The sequence below is a fragment of the Chelonoidis abingdonii genome, chromosome 1 (assembly GCF_003597395.2).
Source record: "Chelonoidis abingdonii isolate Lonesome George chromosome 1, CheloAbing_2.0, whole genome shotgun sequence".
Lineage (NCBI taxonomy): Eukaryota > Metazoa > Chordata > Testudines > Testudinidae > Chelonoidis > Chelonoidis abingdonii.
In genome coordinates this window covers 99,830,945-99,847,874 of record NC_133769.1, presented here as the reverse complement: position 1 = coordinate 99,847,874, position 16,930 = coordinate 99,830,945, and the positions used below count along the sequence as shown (strand labels likewise).

Below are 16,930 nucleotides of genomic sequence, written 5' to 3'. Positions count from 1 at the left end.
TCTGGCACCATGAAGCTCTGCTAGCCCTGAAGATGTAGGACAGGCAAGCAGACCACCCAAGAGAGCAAGGGGGGAATGAAGATGAAGACAAGAAGGAGGGGAACCAGTCGAACCACTGAGGATTCCAGTTTGAAACCCAAAAGGGAAGGCGAGTTCATTTTCTTTTCACATGGGCTAATGGTCTTATCCAACACTGAGAGCTTTCCCCCCACTTGGTGCCACAACAATATCTTCCCCTTCTTTATGAGGGTAGGCCAGAGGTACTGGCAAATTGGAACAAGCAATGAACAGGCAGGAGGGGATGTATTCTTTAGTTCAGCTCTGCTTGGAGGCCCAACCTTGCAGGTTTAAGGTGATTATTTTCTCAAACTGTGTTTGGGCAAGTGGGATTAATGCTGATGCTTCTGTTTGCTGCAATATCTTCAGCTACTCTTCCCTCACATCCAATGCACGCACACACACACGTGCCAGAAGGACAAACACTGCCTTGGCAGTGTATCTTTTGAAATATTAGAGGGTGAATGGAAGGATTTAGAAGGGACCAGAAAATGTTTGAAACAAACTAGCCATACAAAATAATCATAAGAAGGGAGGATTCCGTCCTTGTTGCCCTAACAGTCCAAGAGGCCACACACGCATACACCCCCACCCCCACATGTATGTTGTGACATGAATAAGCTAGAACCAGCGATATGGTTCCTGAGTCCAGTACAGTGCGGTACAGTACAGTAAAGAGAGGGTGGGTTGAGGGGAGGATAGGATGCAGATGTGGAAGTCAATAGGAAAGCAAGCATAGATTGGTCTTCCAACAGGGATCAAGAGTCATGCATGTGTGAATTTTAGACGGGAATGTTGCAGAGCACCGATCACAAGGAAGTTGACTTTACTGCCCTACCTCTCCTACCACAACATGTCCACCAGGATGCCCAGCCACAACAGATGACAAAGAGTTGGCCATTGCGGCCTATCTGAAACACTTGTTAAATCACTGAAGCAGTTGGGGGGCAGTTAAGGATGGGGGTATCTCTTATTTTACAGTCCAGGGTGTGCACAACGAAACCCAACATGACCAGTCACTCCATGTCTAGAATCATCCTCATCTAGAAGGCCAAAAGGGTTTTGCAAACCAATTGGGTTGGCATACATTGAATTTTGGGGGGGAAAGGGGTAAAACCTTCCTCTAGGCGGTGAGCCAGCGATAACCGGGGTCAAGATAGGCATGTCTAGATATTCAGTGGGTTCTGATGGCTGGATTACACTGAATGACCTCGGAGTTCGGAGGCCCTCCTGCCTGTGCTGATTCTTCCGAGCCTTTCTGTTGCTGCTTTGGTCACTGTTCCCCTTTTCCTACGGTCTGGAGAGAGTTGTATACACGGGCTGTTCCCAATGTGTGGGGCTGTGGGACTGTGGCACAGAGGGTGCAGGGTCAGAGATGGCAGTGTATAGGGGACGTTGTGAGGGTCCCATATACGAGAAGGCAGAGTAGAGGCCAGAGGCTTGGCTGGAGTGACTATAGTAGGGTCCTGAGGGCTGGTGGTCAGGGTAGTCAAACTGGGGCCTGGAGATGGAGGGGAAAGCCGAGCCATAGTGGGGCAGGCTCAGGGACGTATATGCTATCTGGGAAGTAGAGGGCTGGTCAGTGTAATGGCCTCCAGGGGCAGAACCCTCTGTTTTCACCTGTGCCTTGGAGTCCACCACCGATGACGTGCCAGCAGACAAGGAGACTCCATGCTGCTTGGAGATCCAGGCAGAGTGTCCACTGGCTGCAGCCAGGGCACTCCCAAGGCCGTAGCCAGCGGCCGCTGCTGCCGCATAGCCCCCAACATGGCCTGGATGGCCAGCGTGTCCATTGGGTGGCAGGTACTGGTCGAATTCATTGACATCAAAAGTCTCCATGTTGGACATCACTTCATGGCTGATCTCCCCGATATCCACGTTGCCAAAGTCAATGTGAGGCTTGCCCCCTTCCCCAAGAGAGCGCCCTTCCCGCTTGGAATCAGCTTTGCCTGCCTGGAGTTCTGTCTTTGGAGTTGTTGGAGGAGTGGGGGGTCCATGGCTTTGACCTGTAAAGTGAAAACCATTTGGGGGAAAAGAGAGAGAAAATGTAATACCAGTTCACAATATAGCCTCGGTACAGCCTGACAGGCAATAAAATAGCTCAGCCAGCTACATGCAACAGCTCTGTTCCTCCTACTGCACAGACTCGATACTGCCAGGCCTCCCTGGGAACCTCACTATAGAGGGACAAGAAGGGAGGAGGTGGCCATCCGTAACCAAAATGGCAACTGTGCATATGAACCCTGTGGGAGATGATTTCCCACCTTCCAAAGGGATAGAAACACCTGTGCAGTGCAGGTTTCCCCAATGCTGGTGACAGCACCGAGCACATAGGAGTCATGCTCAACTACTGGGTCCCACCATGGAGAGAGGATTCAGCTCACTAGGTGGTGTCCCAAGACTTTTAGAGAGCCATCGATTCTCCAGATGGCTTGGGGGACTCTCCTTGGGAGGAGGATGAGCTGGTAATAACCTGCTGGTGTAGCTGCAGACATGGGACTGACCTGAGGAGTGCTCGGGGTGCCCGTCAGACATGGGGGATCCTTCCCCAGGGTGTCTGTGATCCAAGTGGGCATTCTTATAGTGGGCCTGGATAGCTGCAGCCCCGCCAGCTTCTCCCTCGGTTTGGCCCTCACCCTCGCCCTGGGAGGCCTTGCCATTTTTCCGCCGGCGTGGCTGGTACTTGTAATCGGGGTGGTCCTTCTTGTGCTGCATCCTAAGTCGTTCTGCCTCTTCGATGAACGGCCGCTTGTCGCTTTCATTCAGTAACCTACAGAGACCGGAGAAAGAGGAAGAGATGGGAACAGGGATGTCAAAATCCTACTGTAAAGCATCATGGAAACTAGAGATCCACTCGATTTCAGATACTGCCAAGCATCATAGAGAAGGTAGAGAAGTATTTAAATAGAGTCCTCAAAGCTTCAGCCCCTTTTTTATTGTTGTTAATGATTAAGCCCTGACACTGTGCTCAGTGCTGTTCAGAGCCAGAGGAAGACATGGTCACTCCCCCAAGTGGATTACAATCTACAACCCATATAAATTCACCTCCTCCCGTTCCATGCTTATACTTGCCTTAGAGGACAAAGTAATCATACTGTGATGACTGAAATCAGTGCAGGGCTTTATAGTTACCAGACAAGCTGGACTAAAAGAACTTGCTACAGACGTGAAAATTGTGACTGTTGCTTGAATTACAGAAGGGTGGCAAATCTTTGTTACCGATAATGCTTTGTCATGTATCTCTGTCTCTCTCAAATCAACTTGTCTCCGTCACCTTAGCTTCAGAGTTTCTGTATCCTGTCCTAACCTTCCATCTTTGCCATTTTATAGGTTTTGTTCTATCAGCTTGAGTGTGAGTGATCACTGAGCACAGAATGGCTATTGCATTTGCCAGCACAGTGGCTGTGCTGCTGGGATCTGCCCCTTAAAGAACCCTGGTATCTCCTAAGAGTGAGTTACAGAAGATGCTGAAGGAAAAACACATTTGCTTTGCTTCTACTTTGAGGATTCTTGATCACACAGCTGCCATTTTCCATCCCAGAGGTGGTTGACGTGGTTCCTGTGCTAAGGATTGGAGAGTTGCAAGTGCTGAGACACAGCCAGGATCAGGCTTGTAAATCAGGATCAGTTTGTAAATCATCTAAATACTATGGTGCTGGTCACTGTAACAATAGATTACTCTTTGGGTGAAAGACTCTATGGAAATGTAAAATCATTCCCCAAATACCTGTCAGATCTAGGGCTGCTCCAGTCAAGACAGAATCACCTAGGAAATTATGTAACAGAACCACTTTGGATGATGGAAAAAGAGATGAAACCCATTTGATCAGTCATTTTCTTTTAATTTTGAAAATGTTTGATTTAATTTTTAATTTCTTTTTCCTACTTTTCATGTGACCTCCAGGGCATTCTGGTTTCAGCCAGAAGAATCCAGAACACTGAAAAGGGTCAAGACTGTTTTTATGGGTATTGCAACCCAGCCAAAACTCTGAGGCCACAGAAATCTCAAAAGCAAAAACTTGTTCCTTTGAGATTTCCAGCCTTGATTTTTCCGGCCTAAAGAGAGTTGGACAAAGCTTTGGGGATATTCAGCCAAATGTTGAAGAGGAGTCTCTGACCCCCCCACAGCCTTAGAGGCTCTGCTTTTGCAAATTCCACTGATTAGATTTAACCCTTTGCAGAGCAGAGGATTAAAAACCATGAATCTGCCTTAGAGAATTTAGGAGGAGCAGCAGTTGGGGTTTGAGGGGTCTGTTGGTAAAAAATGGTGAAGAAAATCAATAGGATCCAAGCAGGTCCTGACCAGCATTGAAGCACCTCCATTTTTCTCCTTCTGTCCTGCCAGCCAATAGCCAGAGAGTGTGATCTGCTTTGGAACCTCTTAAGGTGCTGATCTGGGTTCACACCAAGCAGCCCTGAGAAGGTCATGGCCGCATATTGCATTCCACCACTGCCTTAATCCAGGAGATTAAACAACTGAGCTGCCATGAGTCCAACACCAGCTTTCCTGTCTCCCTCCCGCCGCCATACACCACGCTCACACATCCCGAAGAGCTCTAATCCTCCACCCTGAATTGCTCCACACACAGCCTTCCATCACATCTAAAGGGACACGCATAACCTCAATCTCCTGCAGTGCCCTAGCGAGAGACCTGCATTGGGAATTAAACATGTCCCTGCTAAGCACTAGCCCCTGCATCTCCCAGACTCCATTGGCTGTTGAGGGCAAGCAAAAGACCAGCTGTGGGAATGGAACCAAGCTTTCCACCCTGACCGTACAGGGCACCGTCCACGAAGGAACCAGTCACCAGCTCCTCAGCACTCCTAGCCCCTCCTGTTGCACAGCAAGCAAGACTCCAAGACTGGGAATGGAACCCACATCTTCCACATGAGCTCAGCCTCTCAGCCCCTACTGATTCCAAGGAGTTCCAGTATCCTTCACCTTTATTTGTGGGTGGCACCAAGCATATAGGGTTACTGAAGCTGAACTGCCAAAGGAAACCTGCAATGGAGAGAGAAGCTGAGACCTCTATATTCGTCTTACTGATGACCTAAATGACAGTGATCTTAGGAACTCTAGGAGATGAACCCTGGGTCCACTGAGCTGTTGCATGCCCTCCCCATCTTCCTGCCAGCATCCTGTAACCCTGCAGACAGCAGAATTGCACAAAGTCCATTCCCTCCATCCTTGTCTTCTCTCTCCCAGTCTCTCTGCTCCCTCCTCCCTCCCTGGGATCAGAGCTCAAATCGGCTTTAACAAAGTGAAACCGGTGTGAGCAGGCAGAGGCCAGGAGATTTAGGGGATTTAGATTTCACTTGTTTCTTGCCCCTGCACCCCCTGGTCTACAATGCAGTGGAATCTTGCAGGGACACAGAAGGCAATGGATCACATACCAAAGCTCATGGGCTTAAGTGGGTCTGAACTGAACCTTCTTCCCCCAGTGAGGAATGCTCAGTACAGAACCCATTGGAGACCCCCGTTTTGGTGGGAACGGAGAGATGAAAACTCTGTCTCCCTCTTTTGTTCTTTTCTTCACCACCATATCTCTACTTGCACAGGGCATTGTGCTGAATGGTGGTGGGGAACCTAAGCCCGGTTTCTTGCATGTCAGGTGACTGGAGCAGCCTGATGCATGGCCCCTCCCTGTCACCCACAAGCAGCAGCTGCAGATGAGTCAGTGTGGCATGAGGGTCTCAGTAGCGCCAAGTTGATGCAGCACACTCATGGGTGAGGGAAGGACTGAACAGGAGGTTAAAACATTGGGGGGTTGGGGGGGGAGATCTCACACACAGAGGCCCTGATCTTCCAGGCATGGCTCGGCTCCCGGGGCCCACTGCCTAGCTAAAGTGCGATGCAGGTAGAGAAAGGTTCTGCTGCTGTCCAGATACAAAGATCCCTTCACCCCATAGTCAGCTCTTTGCTGCCCCTTTCTACCCATGTCTCATCTGTTTCTGGCACTGGAGATATTTCTGGCATTTGGACTAGTCTTCGTGCTGACCTTTTCAACAGTCATTGCATCCCACTCCATTTGAGAACTGTCCCCTGCCCTGTAAGGAGCAGGAAGTGCCCCACCCAGATGAGGAAAGGGGAACCTTTGGGCAGGACAAGTGAGGAAGTCCCCCTTCCCCCTGCATCCTCAGGTAATCATGCATCGTTGGGATGGGGGAGGGGGTCAGCCCAGCCTGCAGTGCAGACCTGGCTGTGCTGGAGAGAGGAATAGCTTCTCTCAGCACACCCACCAATGGGAGGCTCAGAACAATCAGTGAGTGTCTAAAGCCAGCTGTACCCATAAGAGAGCCATCAACCCACCGTCAGTATCACTCAGACACACACGCACGTGCCAGTTATGCTGGGGAGGTTGACAGAAGCCCATGGCCTTGCTGAGGCATGAACACCCACTGCCCCAGGCTGGGCCATCACCTTGCCAATTGTCCCAAAGTGTTTGCAAATGAAATTGGGCACTAGGGTCAGATTTGAGAACGGAAACCTTCATTTGGGGCCTAAGGGGACTCTACACTGAGGGTAACACCCCTTCCACCACTGGGTAGCGTAGTCCTGATGTCTATCCCTTTCCCAGTGCGTTCCTAGGACTCGCACACAAGCTGTGCTGATGCATCTCTCTCCTGGCCTACACCACTCCTACTGTTCTAGTCCTGCCCCTGTCCAGCTCAGCCAATGCACCTCAATCCTGACCTGGAGCAGTGTCCATTCCATCATTCTGTTCATCAGTGATTTCCTCCCTGCCACTCGGTGGAGCCTGGCTGGAATCTGGTCCCGCAGGTGGTGCTCCACTGTCATTAACATTCTGTTTGCCTTTGCCCGACCAGCAGCTGCAAAGTCTGTAGTCTCCCACACTGTAGCCCAGTCCTGGCAGTTTCTTTGTTATTCCCCAAAGGGTGAGGCTCCTGATTCTAACCCTCTCATAAGCGGAAAGAGTTGGTGTAGGTGTGAGGGGTCAGCCTTGACACCCTGCACAATCTCCCAAAGGAACGTTTGTCTACATAGCACTGATCAATTTGGCATGGCCATCTGCTTCCGTGGCTCCCTCTTTCTCCCTCGTTGCCTCCCTCCATCTCCTGCAGAATGGCATGTTTCTTATCCTGCAGATCCCTAGTGCTTTACACAGCACTTGGTTTGAGCTCAGCAGCACAGTGGTTGCATGAGCAAATGTGGCAGCCATCCTCCATGCAGCGATCACTCGCACAGAGCTAGCCGAGGGGCTAGATTCCATTTTGTAGAAAGGATCATGTTGGATGGGACCCTGAGGTTGTTTCTCAATCTACTGGACCCTTCCAAGAAGACACACAGGATTTTTAACTATTCTGTAGGCAGCATCTCCTTCCCCACCCACCAGAGATGGCCAGAAACAAGGTCAGTTTAATGTTGCTTTCAACTGATCTCTCTTTCCCTCTCTGTCGTACAGAGCTTATAGTGGATTTCTCTCTGCCTTAGGTATTTCTAATGCACCCATTAGCACAGCATCTAAGCATCGATATAAAATCAGACTCACCTACATGGAAGTATATCTAGATGGCCCAAATTTTCAAAAATGACTGGTGATTTTCGGTGCCCAACTTGAGACCTTAAAGGATTCTGATTTTCAGACATTCAGGCCTCTCTTCAGGGATCTCAAGTTAGGCACTCAAAATTGCTAGCCAATTTTGAAAGTCTGGATCATGCTGCGTAGTGTGGAGTTTGGAGTGGGAGGAAACTGGCATCAGAAAATTGTCTGGAGGACAGTGGAAGACCATAGGGGCTATGATAGTGTAGTAAATTTCCTATGGGACAATCACCCTTTGGGTGACTTCCCCTGGCTTTTGTGGTTTCATTTTATTTTCCCACACCTAACAATGCCAATAAAGGCAGTGCAGACACCGATCCTGCCCATACATGCATGCCCCCAACTTGCTCTGCTGCATTGCCCAACACAGACTGGTAAGAATATCTCCGAAGGCAGCAGGCTCCCTGCCAGTCCATTAGCAAAGACAACACAAATAGCAGACATGTGGGGGAAGGGAGAGACTTTTCCCTTTTAAAAAATGCAAAAGTATTTGACAGGTACAGTCCGAGGCCCTGTCAAGCTGCTCTGTACAGACCCCTGTGCCCAGGCAGAGCCCTATTGACTTCAGTGGGCTGCCTGTGGGCTCTGCAGTCTGCCTGCAGGATCAGGAACACTACAGCTCTCAATAGTGTTAGGACAGCATCTAAGGTCTATCACTGCAGCACTGTGTGGGGGAACAGTCATGTACAATGCAGTCGCATATCTGGACAGTGGAGCACTCTGGTCTCTTAGGGCTGTTACTGGAGTATTTAAGGGCTCATATACCTCAGTCTTGTATCTTCAGGCCAGAGCAGTAATATAGCGCTTAAGGAGGTCATTGCTACAAAATCCTGCAGGATCCTTGGAACGGTACAGTAGCATTTTTTTTTAATAATACTTTTGAAAATTAGAATGAGGGTCTTGCTTCTCCAATAGAATAAAATGTTGGGGTGGAGGTGGGAAGAGAAATCAGGAAGAAATCAGAAGGAATGGTTAGGAGCAAAGCATACAGGAGGTAATTGTTAGTAAAGGAAAGAAAAGTGAAAGTGCAAGGAGAGAGGCAAATAGACAGCATAACGTGACTGTGTTACAAAGTGGGAGAGAGTAAATAAGAGCAATGATAAATGCTCAGTACAGTCACTTTGCTACCAGAAAGGAGACAACAGGAATGGGTTAGTGCAATGTGAACTAACTGGGAGCACCATTCTGCATGGTATCCAGAGGTGAGCACAAGGTTGGAGTAATCATAGGAATGGCAGAGGGAGAGGGGAATGGGAAGGGTTAAAAAACACCGAGGCATGGGAATCATATTTGAGGCCTACCACAATTCCCTGCGTTAACTCTCCAAAAAAATCATTTTGTTTGAGTTCCATGAAAAACAGAGGGGTTTGGATAAACTTATTGATGTGATCAAGGCAGAAGCTAACACCCAGGGGCTCAATTCTCCCACACAGGTGGAGCTGACAGAAGTCAGTTGGATAATCGAGCCACAGGTGGCAATGGGATGGTCAGAAGGGTGGGGTTTGCTTCTGTTTTGGAAAAGAATCTGGTCTTCCTGCAGTTCTCAGGAGACATCCCACCCCACCCAGTGGTTGGGGGTCTCCTGTTAAGGGTAGCACCGGGGAAGGGAAGGGAAGGGTATGAAAGGGGGCCCATTTCTATCTCTGTGGAACTTCAAGGCCATTTACATGAAGCTGAGGGTTTTGATTTGTGGCAGGAGGCCCAAGGCAAGGAAGTGATGGCCGCGGAAAGGGGTGTATCTCGGACAATCCCAGGGAGGGGGGAGGCATTTATAATAATTTGCTGGAGTTATTCATGGAAATCAGGCGGAAAAGTGGAACCACTGGCCTTGTGTCACATGGGTATTACGTGGTCCCTCCACCCTCATCTCTTGGCAGAACCCAGCAGTTCCAATGGGGGTGACTTCCTGTAGGGACCCTGGGGGCAGGGAGGATGGGGAAAGGACCCAAAATTAAAATGGCTTTTACAAACTGAGGGGGTAGTGTGGGTCCGAGGGCTGAGCATGTGTCTGTGTTAGGAAGAAGGAAGTGTGTACGTGTGTATGCACAGTGGGAGTGGGAAGCCTGTGTCAGCCTGTACAAACTCGCTACAGGAATGGCTGCTGATTTTCTATTATTACTTATTTATTCCACGCCACAGGCCTGCAGACAGAGGCAGAGTTGGAGCCCCTGCAGTCTGAGGAGACACAAACAATGCTGTTGAGCCATAAAAAGCTGGGAATGGCAAGGCAGGATGGCATACTGGGTGCATCGGTTGGAGTCTTTTTCTAACAGCCCCCTCTCTCCACCATCCCTCACCGTCCTCTTTTTTTCACAACTTTATGCTGGGATAACCCGTTCTCACCCCCACTTATGCAGTACCTGTGCTGTCAATGTTAGATTGACATCTCATTGAGCGGGATCTAGAACCAGCAGTTGGCCGGGACTGTGGCTGGCCATCAGAGAACACATTCTTTGGGTGGGATGTGTGATTGGGTTGCACTGCTTGACTACCTGTTCTCTCTCCTCTGTCCCAGACAGGAGTCCAACCCACTAGGTGGAGCTCTGGGAGTTAGGGTCATCTAGCCGGTGATCTCTCAGACCTGGTTCAAACAGGCCTGAGGAGATCATGAGTGTAATGAGTTTGGTGAGGGTCAGCCTAGTTAACCTTTCTGGGCCTTGGTTTGCCAAACAAACACACACAAACGGAGAGATTGGGCAGCTGAGCCTCAGGAGAGGACCAGGACTGGAGTGGCACAGGCCAGGCATGAGGTATGCTGGCACAGCCCGAGTAAGAGCAGGTTAGAATGGAATAGCCAGGTGGGGGTTGCAGGTCAAGACTGGCAGAGCTTTGCAGAGGAAGCTCCCCATATAGCTGATACTAATAACCATTGTTGGTTCTTCACTTTCCTGAGCTTTTCCTTTACCCCTGTGATCTTTCCCCTTGAGGAGGAACTCCCTTTAATAGATGCCCCTTTAATCTCATTCTGTAGCCAGCCTCCAGTTTGAGATGCAGCCTCTCCATGATTCCATTTGCCCTCACCCTTATGCCCTCCTTACCTCCAGAGCTTCCCGAGGGTCTTACTGAGCTCTGCATTGTGGAGGTGAGGGTACTGGTCAGCCAATTTCCTGCGGGCCGCCTGTGCCCACACCATGAAGGCGTTCATGGGCCGCTTGACATGGGGTTTGCTTTTGTTGCTCCCATTGACTCGCACAGGCATGGGCACCAGGGTCCAGTCGTAGCCACTCAGCACCTGGCTCACTGCCTCCCGGATGCACACGGGGAACTTATCGTCGTCCGTCTCTGAGTCTTGCTGTTCCTTCTTGACCTTCCCCATCTCTCCGCTCCCAGAGCTGGTGAGATGAGAGGGGGTATCTGATGCCATGGATGGTCCCGGTGAGAGGCAGTGATGGTCTTCGGAACCCACGGGGCTCATTTCCACCTCTGAAAGGTCTTGGTCATCTGTCATTATATCTCTTGTTCTTGCTCTTTCTTCCTTCTCAATATCCGTCTTTCCACTGGGGGAAAAAAAAAGAAAGAAAGAAAAAGCAAACACCAAAACTAAAAGACTTGAACCTCTCCCAGTAACCGACCACGAGACAGAAGACACTTGATAAAAGTGAAGCAAAGGAGCTGCCATGCGTGCAGCTTACGGGACCCACAAAACCCATGATCAAGTGGGGGAGGGGATCCTGATTAATTGGAGTCAAGTATCAGAGGGGTAGCCGTGTTAGTCTGGATCTGTAAAAGCAGCAAAGAGTCCTGTGGCACCTTATAGACTAACAGACGTATAGGAACATGAGCTTTCGTGGGTGAATACCCACTTTGTCGGATGCATTGGATGTATTGATTAATTGGAATCTCCCGATCTATGCTCTATTCTGGAGTTTAACATGGGCATGTAGAGGGATCTGCTGCTGGCTAAGCACATTGATGACATGAGTCAAAAAGGAGAGAACAAGGGGAAATGGACCCCATTCTTTAAGAATAACCTTACTCAGGGCCCTCCCCAACATTTGGCCCTTGCGAATGACATTTTCTCTTTAAAACTTGCCTTGAAAGTCTGACCAAGAACATAGATGGGAGGAAATGAGTGGCTTCATTATTAATAAATCAAAACGAAAAGGTCACCAGGTTGCAAGAGAAAGTTTAGCAAGAGTCGCTGAGTAGAGGCAAATCCCGAGCGCACCCCTGAATTGCCAGGCAAGGAATCTGATGCAGACTGGGAAAATGTGTTTGTGAGCGGAAACGCTAACACTTTGTACATATGCATATATTTCTTTTTAAGCCTCTTTGGCAAAGTCAAGTCTTTAACTTGCCCGTTTCACTCATCCCCCCATCTCTCTCTCTCTCTCTGCGGTCACCTCCAAATGTCTCTGCCACCACCCACCAGTTCCCCCACCTTATTAAAGAAATGCTGAAAAAATAAAGCCCCACCCACCACAAAATGGTTAGAAAAATGCATCTTCTTTGGTTTAGTTGCAAAAGGGGCCAATATGGAGCAGGGATTGTTATCCCCCCAGTGAGGGAGGCAAGGATTTTCCTGAAGAAGAGATTGAAAAAGTAATTGAAGGTAGAAAAAGAGCGAGCGAGCGTGTGAGTTCAGGTAGGAAAACTTACGTTGGCTGGTCTGCCTGGTAAATCCTGAGAGGGCTGTAATTTGTATCCCAATAGCCCCTCTGTTCTCCTCTCAGAGCCCTGGCAGCGTAGGGAGCCCTGCGTGGAGGAGACTCTCAGACGAGTGCCATTCCTAGAGGGAGGCTTGGTTTTTACTAATCCCCTGGCTGGATGTCTCTCTGACTGGCTTGCTGCTAAGCACCGGGGGAGGGAAGGGCAGAAGGTGGAGCTAAGCACTCCTTATAGCTGGAATACATTGATTTGATGCAGGAAGGGAGGGGACCCTGACAGCGCCCCCAAACTCCACCTCAGCCACATGCACGCTCCTCGCTTTCTCGAGTGCAGCCTTCTCTGGGAAAGGTCCAGTCAACTTTTATTTTATTCTTTTTTTCCCCCTCTCGGGGATTTAAAATAGGACATTGTTCAGGGCATTGGGCATAGGTGGTGAGGGGTCTGCATTGTTATCTAAGTGGACTGGATTTAAGTCCCTGGCCTGGTCTCTCTTGCCCTCGACCAGCAGGGTTTGTTCTACGGGCCAGACCTGGTGACTTAGGAGTTAGCATGGAGAGGTGGGTTCTAGTCACGGCTGCTTGCTGTTCATGGACCAACAGGACCTGAGTGCACTGCAGAGGGCAGGCCTGGTGTTTTGGGGGTAGCGCTGTCCTATGAAGGAGACCCAGATTCAGTGGCCACTTCTGGTCTTTCACTCTCTAGAGCTAGTGGGGATTGGGAATAGTCCAGGGGTTACCTGGGGATGATATGTACTGGATACATTACAGGGGTTGGGGGATTTATACTTTGTGGCCATGCAGAAGACATGAGCTTGATTCCCTTTCCTGGGCTCTCATGCCCCCAAGGTGGGACTGACACACACATGCCAGTGAGGTGTCAGGAGTGTTTTGTGTCTCACCCATGCTGCTGATAACCCAGTAATGTATCCATTCAGGATTCCCTCTGCAAAGTTGTCAAAACCAGGAACCAGCTTTCCCATATCCTCCAATGGTACCAACCAGACTAGTACAGAACTCTTGGCATGGAGTCCGAAGTGGAGTGTCAGCTTGGACATGTTTCTGTGCCAGGCGAAGAATCACAGAGTGAAGAAAGGATGAATTGTGGTAAGACTTGGGGAAATAATTCCATCAAAGGAGTTCTAAAGACATCATGAACCCCTGGATCAGAACTTGACTCACTAGAAGGCCCAGTGATGGAATGACAGAGTAAATAATTGCTGGGTCTACCCAGAGAGACAGGGAAATAATGCCAAGGACAGGTGGTAAGCATTTGAGCTACGGTTCCCAGAATGAACCTGGAACTGACAACTAGGATTGTGTTATCTGATTGACAGAGTATAACCATTTTCCCTCCATAATTCTCAGTGGTTTCTTTCACCTCATGCGTCTCAGTGTGGTGAGGGCTGGAGCCACAACATGGCACCAAGGACAGCTGCATTAGAGCCCAAACAAGAAGTCTATGTTGGAAGCTTAATGAAGCCAGGTTAGGGGTGGGGTTCCATGGTGCTGATGGCAAGCACAGGATCACTGGCACCAACTTGGCATGCATGTAGTATTCAATGCACCAAAGGGCAGCTTTCTAGGGAAGGCTTGGCACCAAATAACCCCCTACAAGGGGACTGACTTTAACCCTCCCTTCTTCCTCCAGCACCGTCTGTCTGTCCATGTGATAAAAGGCCAAGGCAAGGGTCTGTTGGTTCTCTCCTACCTGAGAAACACAACGACTCATGGCACCTATCCTAGTACTGTCCCATCTTCCCTGGGAAGGTGAGGTGTGTCAGCTCCACCCTCTCTCTCTCTCTCTTTCTCACACACACTTCCCAATGGAAATCTCAGGGGAGGAATCTCAGGCCCTGATTCCTAGATTAAAATGGTGTAGGTGCTGGTCTGGTGAATCCTCCCAGGTGTTATCACACAGGTGTGTTCCCCTATTGGGAAGAAATCCTATGTGTGTATTCCCAGCAGAGATTCTGGTTGGCTGGTAGGGAGAGCTCCCACTGGTCTTGCAAGGGTTGTTTGGCATTTTTAGCCTCTCTTCATTGGGATTTTTGTGACCTGCTAAAACTGCCCTCGTAAAGGGAAAAGAACTGGGGCAGGTAACCTCTTCCCAAGAGCCATACTAATAAGCACATGCTAGATGCAGTGTCGCTGTATCACACAGACTTTGCTGAACTGCATGTCTTCTTTAGTTTGTGAGGTTCATCATTAGGCTGACAAGAGCCTGTGTGAGGGATACAGGAATCTCCATGGAGAAGAGGAACAGCCTGAGGGAGGGGGAAGGGGTCGTCTCCTGGTCCCACTGGGAGGTAGCCACTGCTGAGAAACACTGGCCTGATTGTTCCCCTGTCTGCGGCTAATACCAACCTGGGATGGGGGAAGGGCAAAACAGGATACAATAAGATGGGGCATTCGCTTTCCATCCCTCCAGGTGCAGGTTCCTGCTGACCTTGGGAGACAGAGAGAATGGGGTAGGGATGTTTTTTTCCCAGGAGTGGGATTACAAGGTCCTGGTGGCCAAGTGGAAGGGAATAGGGCATCCGAGGATTGAAGTGCCTGCTCTAAGAGAACCACACTTAAATCTGGGGGGAAGGTAGGACTGGTGATCCCACCTCTTCAATGCATATGTGTCCCCTGGGATTTGAGGGTGGAAAGCGTACGCTGACCTTTCCTAGTGTTGGGACAAAGAGACAAAATCAGAATGAAGCAGTTCTTTTAAAGCATGAAGTTGTGGACCATCACTTGTTTGTTTGTTTATGTTGCAGTAGCACATAGGGGCCCCTGTCACAGACCAGGACTCCAGTATGCCAGGTGCTGTACAAACACATGAGAAAAAGACAGTTCCTGCCCCCTTATCTTGCTGTAGCACCTAGAGGCCTCAGTCAAGGATCAGGGCACAATTATGCTAGTCATTGTACAAACACATCCCCAAAAGCTGGTCCCTGCCCAGGGGAGTTTACCATCTAGGTAGTTTCTGCTGAAATGACGTGTGAGGGGCACCTCCTATTAAACTGGAGAAGGAATTTTTCTTCTTTCTTCCTCTCTCCATTCCCCTCCTTCTTCTCTTTCTTTGCCCCATCTCTCTTGGTCCCGCCTTCTTTTTCTTTACCTCTGTGTCTTGATTTCCCCTCTCTTCTTTTTCCGTCTGCTCTTGGAATTGGTTTCCAGTTCCCGCCGTGTTCCTCAAAGACTAGAGGGCAGCACAGGTTTTGCAGCCTAATTTCCTGTCCTGGTAACTTTTCCTGTTGCACCAAGGCAGCATGGTGGGAAGTAGCCAATGGAATTTTCTCTCGGTCATTGTGGCTGAAGGTGGGGCACCATTTCTCCAGTTGAGAAGAGAGGATGCAGAGTGAGAGAAGAACAGCGACTGCCTCTCTGCAAGGAGTTGTGGGTGGCACTTTTCTATCTACAGATGAAAGTTGTTGCCTCCTCGAGGATCTCTGTAAGGGTATGTCTAGACTGCAGCTGCAAGGTGTAATTTCCAGCAGGAGCAGAGATACTCACTTTAACTCTGATTAAACAGAAGTGTAGCTGCTACAGTGTGAGCAGCGGGATGGGCTGTCAGTCCTGACTATAATCCCATCCAAGACCATACGTAACGGCTAACCTCTCCGACCATTTACTTTGCCGTGGTGACACTTCTATTTTTAGCACTCTAGCTTGATCTGGTTTCTATTCAAGCTGGAAATGACACTTTTGAGCTCCTGTGTAGACCTACTGTGTGGTTGAGAAGCCTCCCAATGTATTTCAGCACTGATCGTCTTTCTAAGGATAAGAGTCCCTTGGGTCGTGCACTGGGTACTATGGTACTCCAGCAACAATCTCTTTAAGGCTTCCATCCTTTTTTCCCAGTTAAATTATATTTTTTGCATTATCTCTGTAAAGCTACGATCTCCGGGTCCCAACCTCAGGTTTTAGACTAGAAAGTATAGTCCAATGGTTAGGACAATAGCCTGGGACACAGGGAACCTGCTGTGCCACATACTTCCTGTGTAACCTTGGGTAAGTCACTTAGTCTCTCTGTGCCTCAGTTTCCCATCTGCAAAATGAGGATACTAGCACTTCCCTGCCTCACAGAGGTGCTGTGAGGATGAATACATTAAGACTGTGAGGGACTCGAGTACTACAGTAATAGGGGCCATATAAGTACTTAAGATAGATCCCAAATGAGAGGATTTTCAAATCCTCCCATGTAAAAATGTATAAAGCCAGTGGTTCCTGTGCCATAATCTTTTAAGTGTGAGGTCCCCCAGAGCCAGTACTGGGCACCCATCCAGTTATACCTCTTTAATAATATCTCAACACACACACATATCCCATTGTGGGCAGTTTGTTTGGGGCACTTCTTGATAACCTCCAGTAGCATGCAGCTCTGTCAGCTTGACAACTCCAGGACCTAAACCTGTGACAGTCAATGACACCCTCACTCTGTGACCTGGGCTGGTTATATGTTTCATGCTCTTTACTATTACATACAGTTCTCTAAATAATGTAGGACTGATCTGTCTAGGGGACCTTCAACCACTATATGTCCCATTGCTGCACTTAGGATTGTCAAGGTAGGAATTACTGGCTGACCTGCAGTACAATCTCAAAGAGGGAGACAGGCAGGCAGGCAAATGTCTCTCAAGGGCCCATGGCTTTGGATTGCTCTCCCATGGGCTATGATTCTATTATTTTAAAGTGTTCCTTCGCTCCTCTTCTTTT

The 16,930-nt window shown here is 49.2% G+C and overlaps 1 protein-coding gene across 1 annotated transcript; it reads right to left on the bottom strand.

The window, feature by feature from the left end:
• Positions 1-933: 933 nt before the first annotated feature.
• On the bottom strand, positions 934-12,365 carry SOX10 (SRY-box transcription factor 10). Its single transcript, XM_032791752.2, has 4 exons — positions 12,219-12,365; positions 10,658-11,116; positions 2,562-2,827; positions 934-2,063 (listed from the first exon to the last, which is right to left on the bottom strand). The coding sequence occupies exons 2-4, from the start codon at positions 11,065-11,067 to the stop codon at positions 1,348-1,350; spliced, it is 1,392 nt and encodes a 463-aa protein (XP_032647643.1). The 5' UTR covers positions 11,068-11,116; positions 12,219-12,365; the 3' UTR covers positions 934-1,347.
• Between the last annotated feature and the right edge of the window lie 4,565 nt (positions 12,366-16,930).

Bases quoted from the DNA above. Each gene is read 5' to 3' on its own strand.
- SOX10 (XM_032791752.2), bottom strand. From the start codon at position 11,067: ATGACAGATGACCAAGACCTTTCAGAGGTGGAAATGAGCCCCGTGGGT. The intron at 2,828-10,657 runs GTAAGGAGGGCA...CGGTCTCTGTAG, and splicing joins ACCCTCGGGAAGCTCTGGAG to GTTACTGAATGAAAGCGACA. The intron at 2,064-2,561 runs GTCAGTCCCATG...TTCACTTTACAG, and splicing joins GCACCCCGAGCACTCCTCAG to GTCAAAGCCATGGACCCCCC.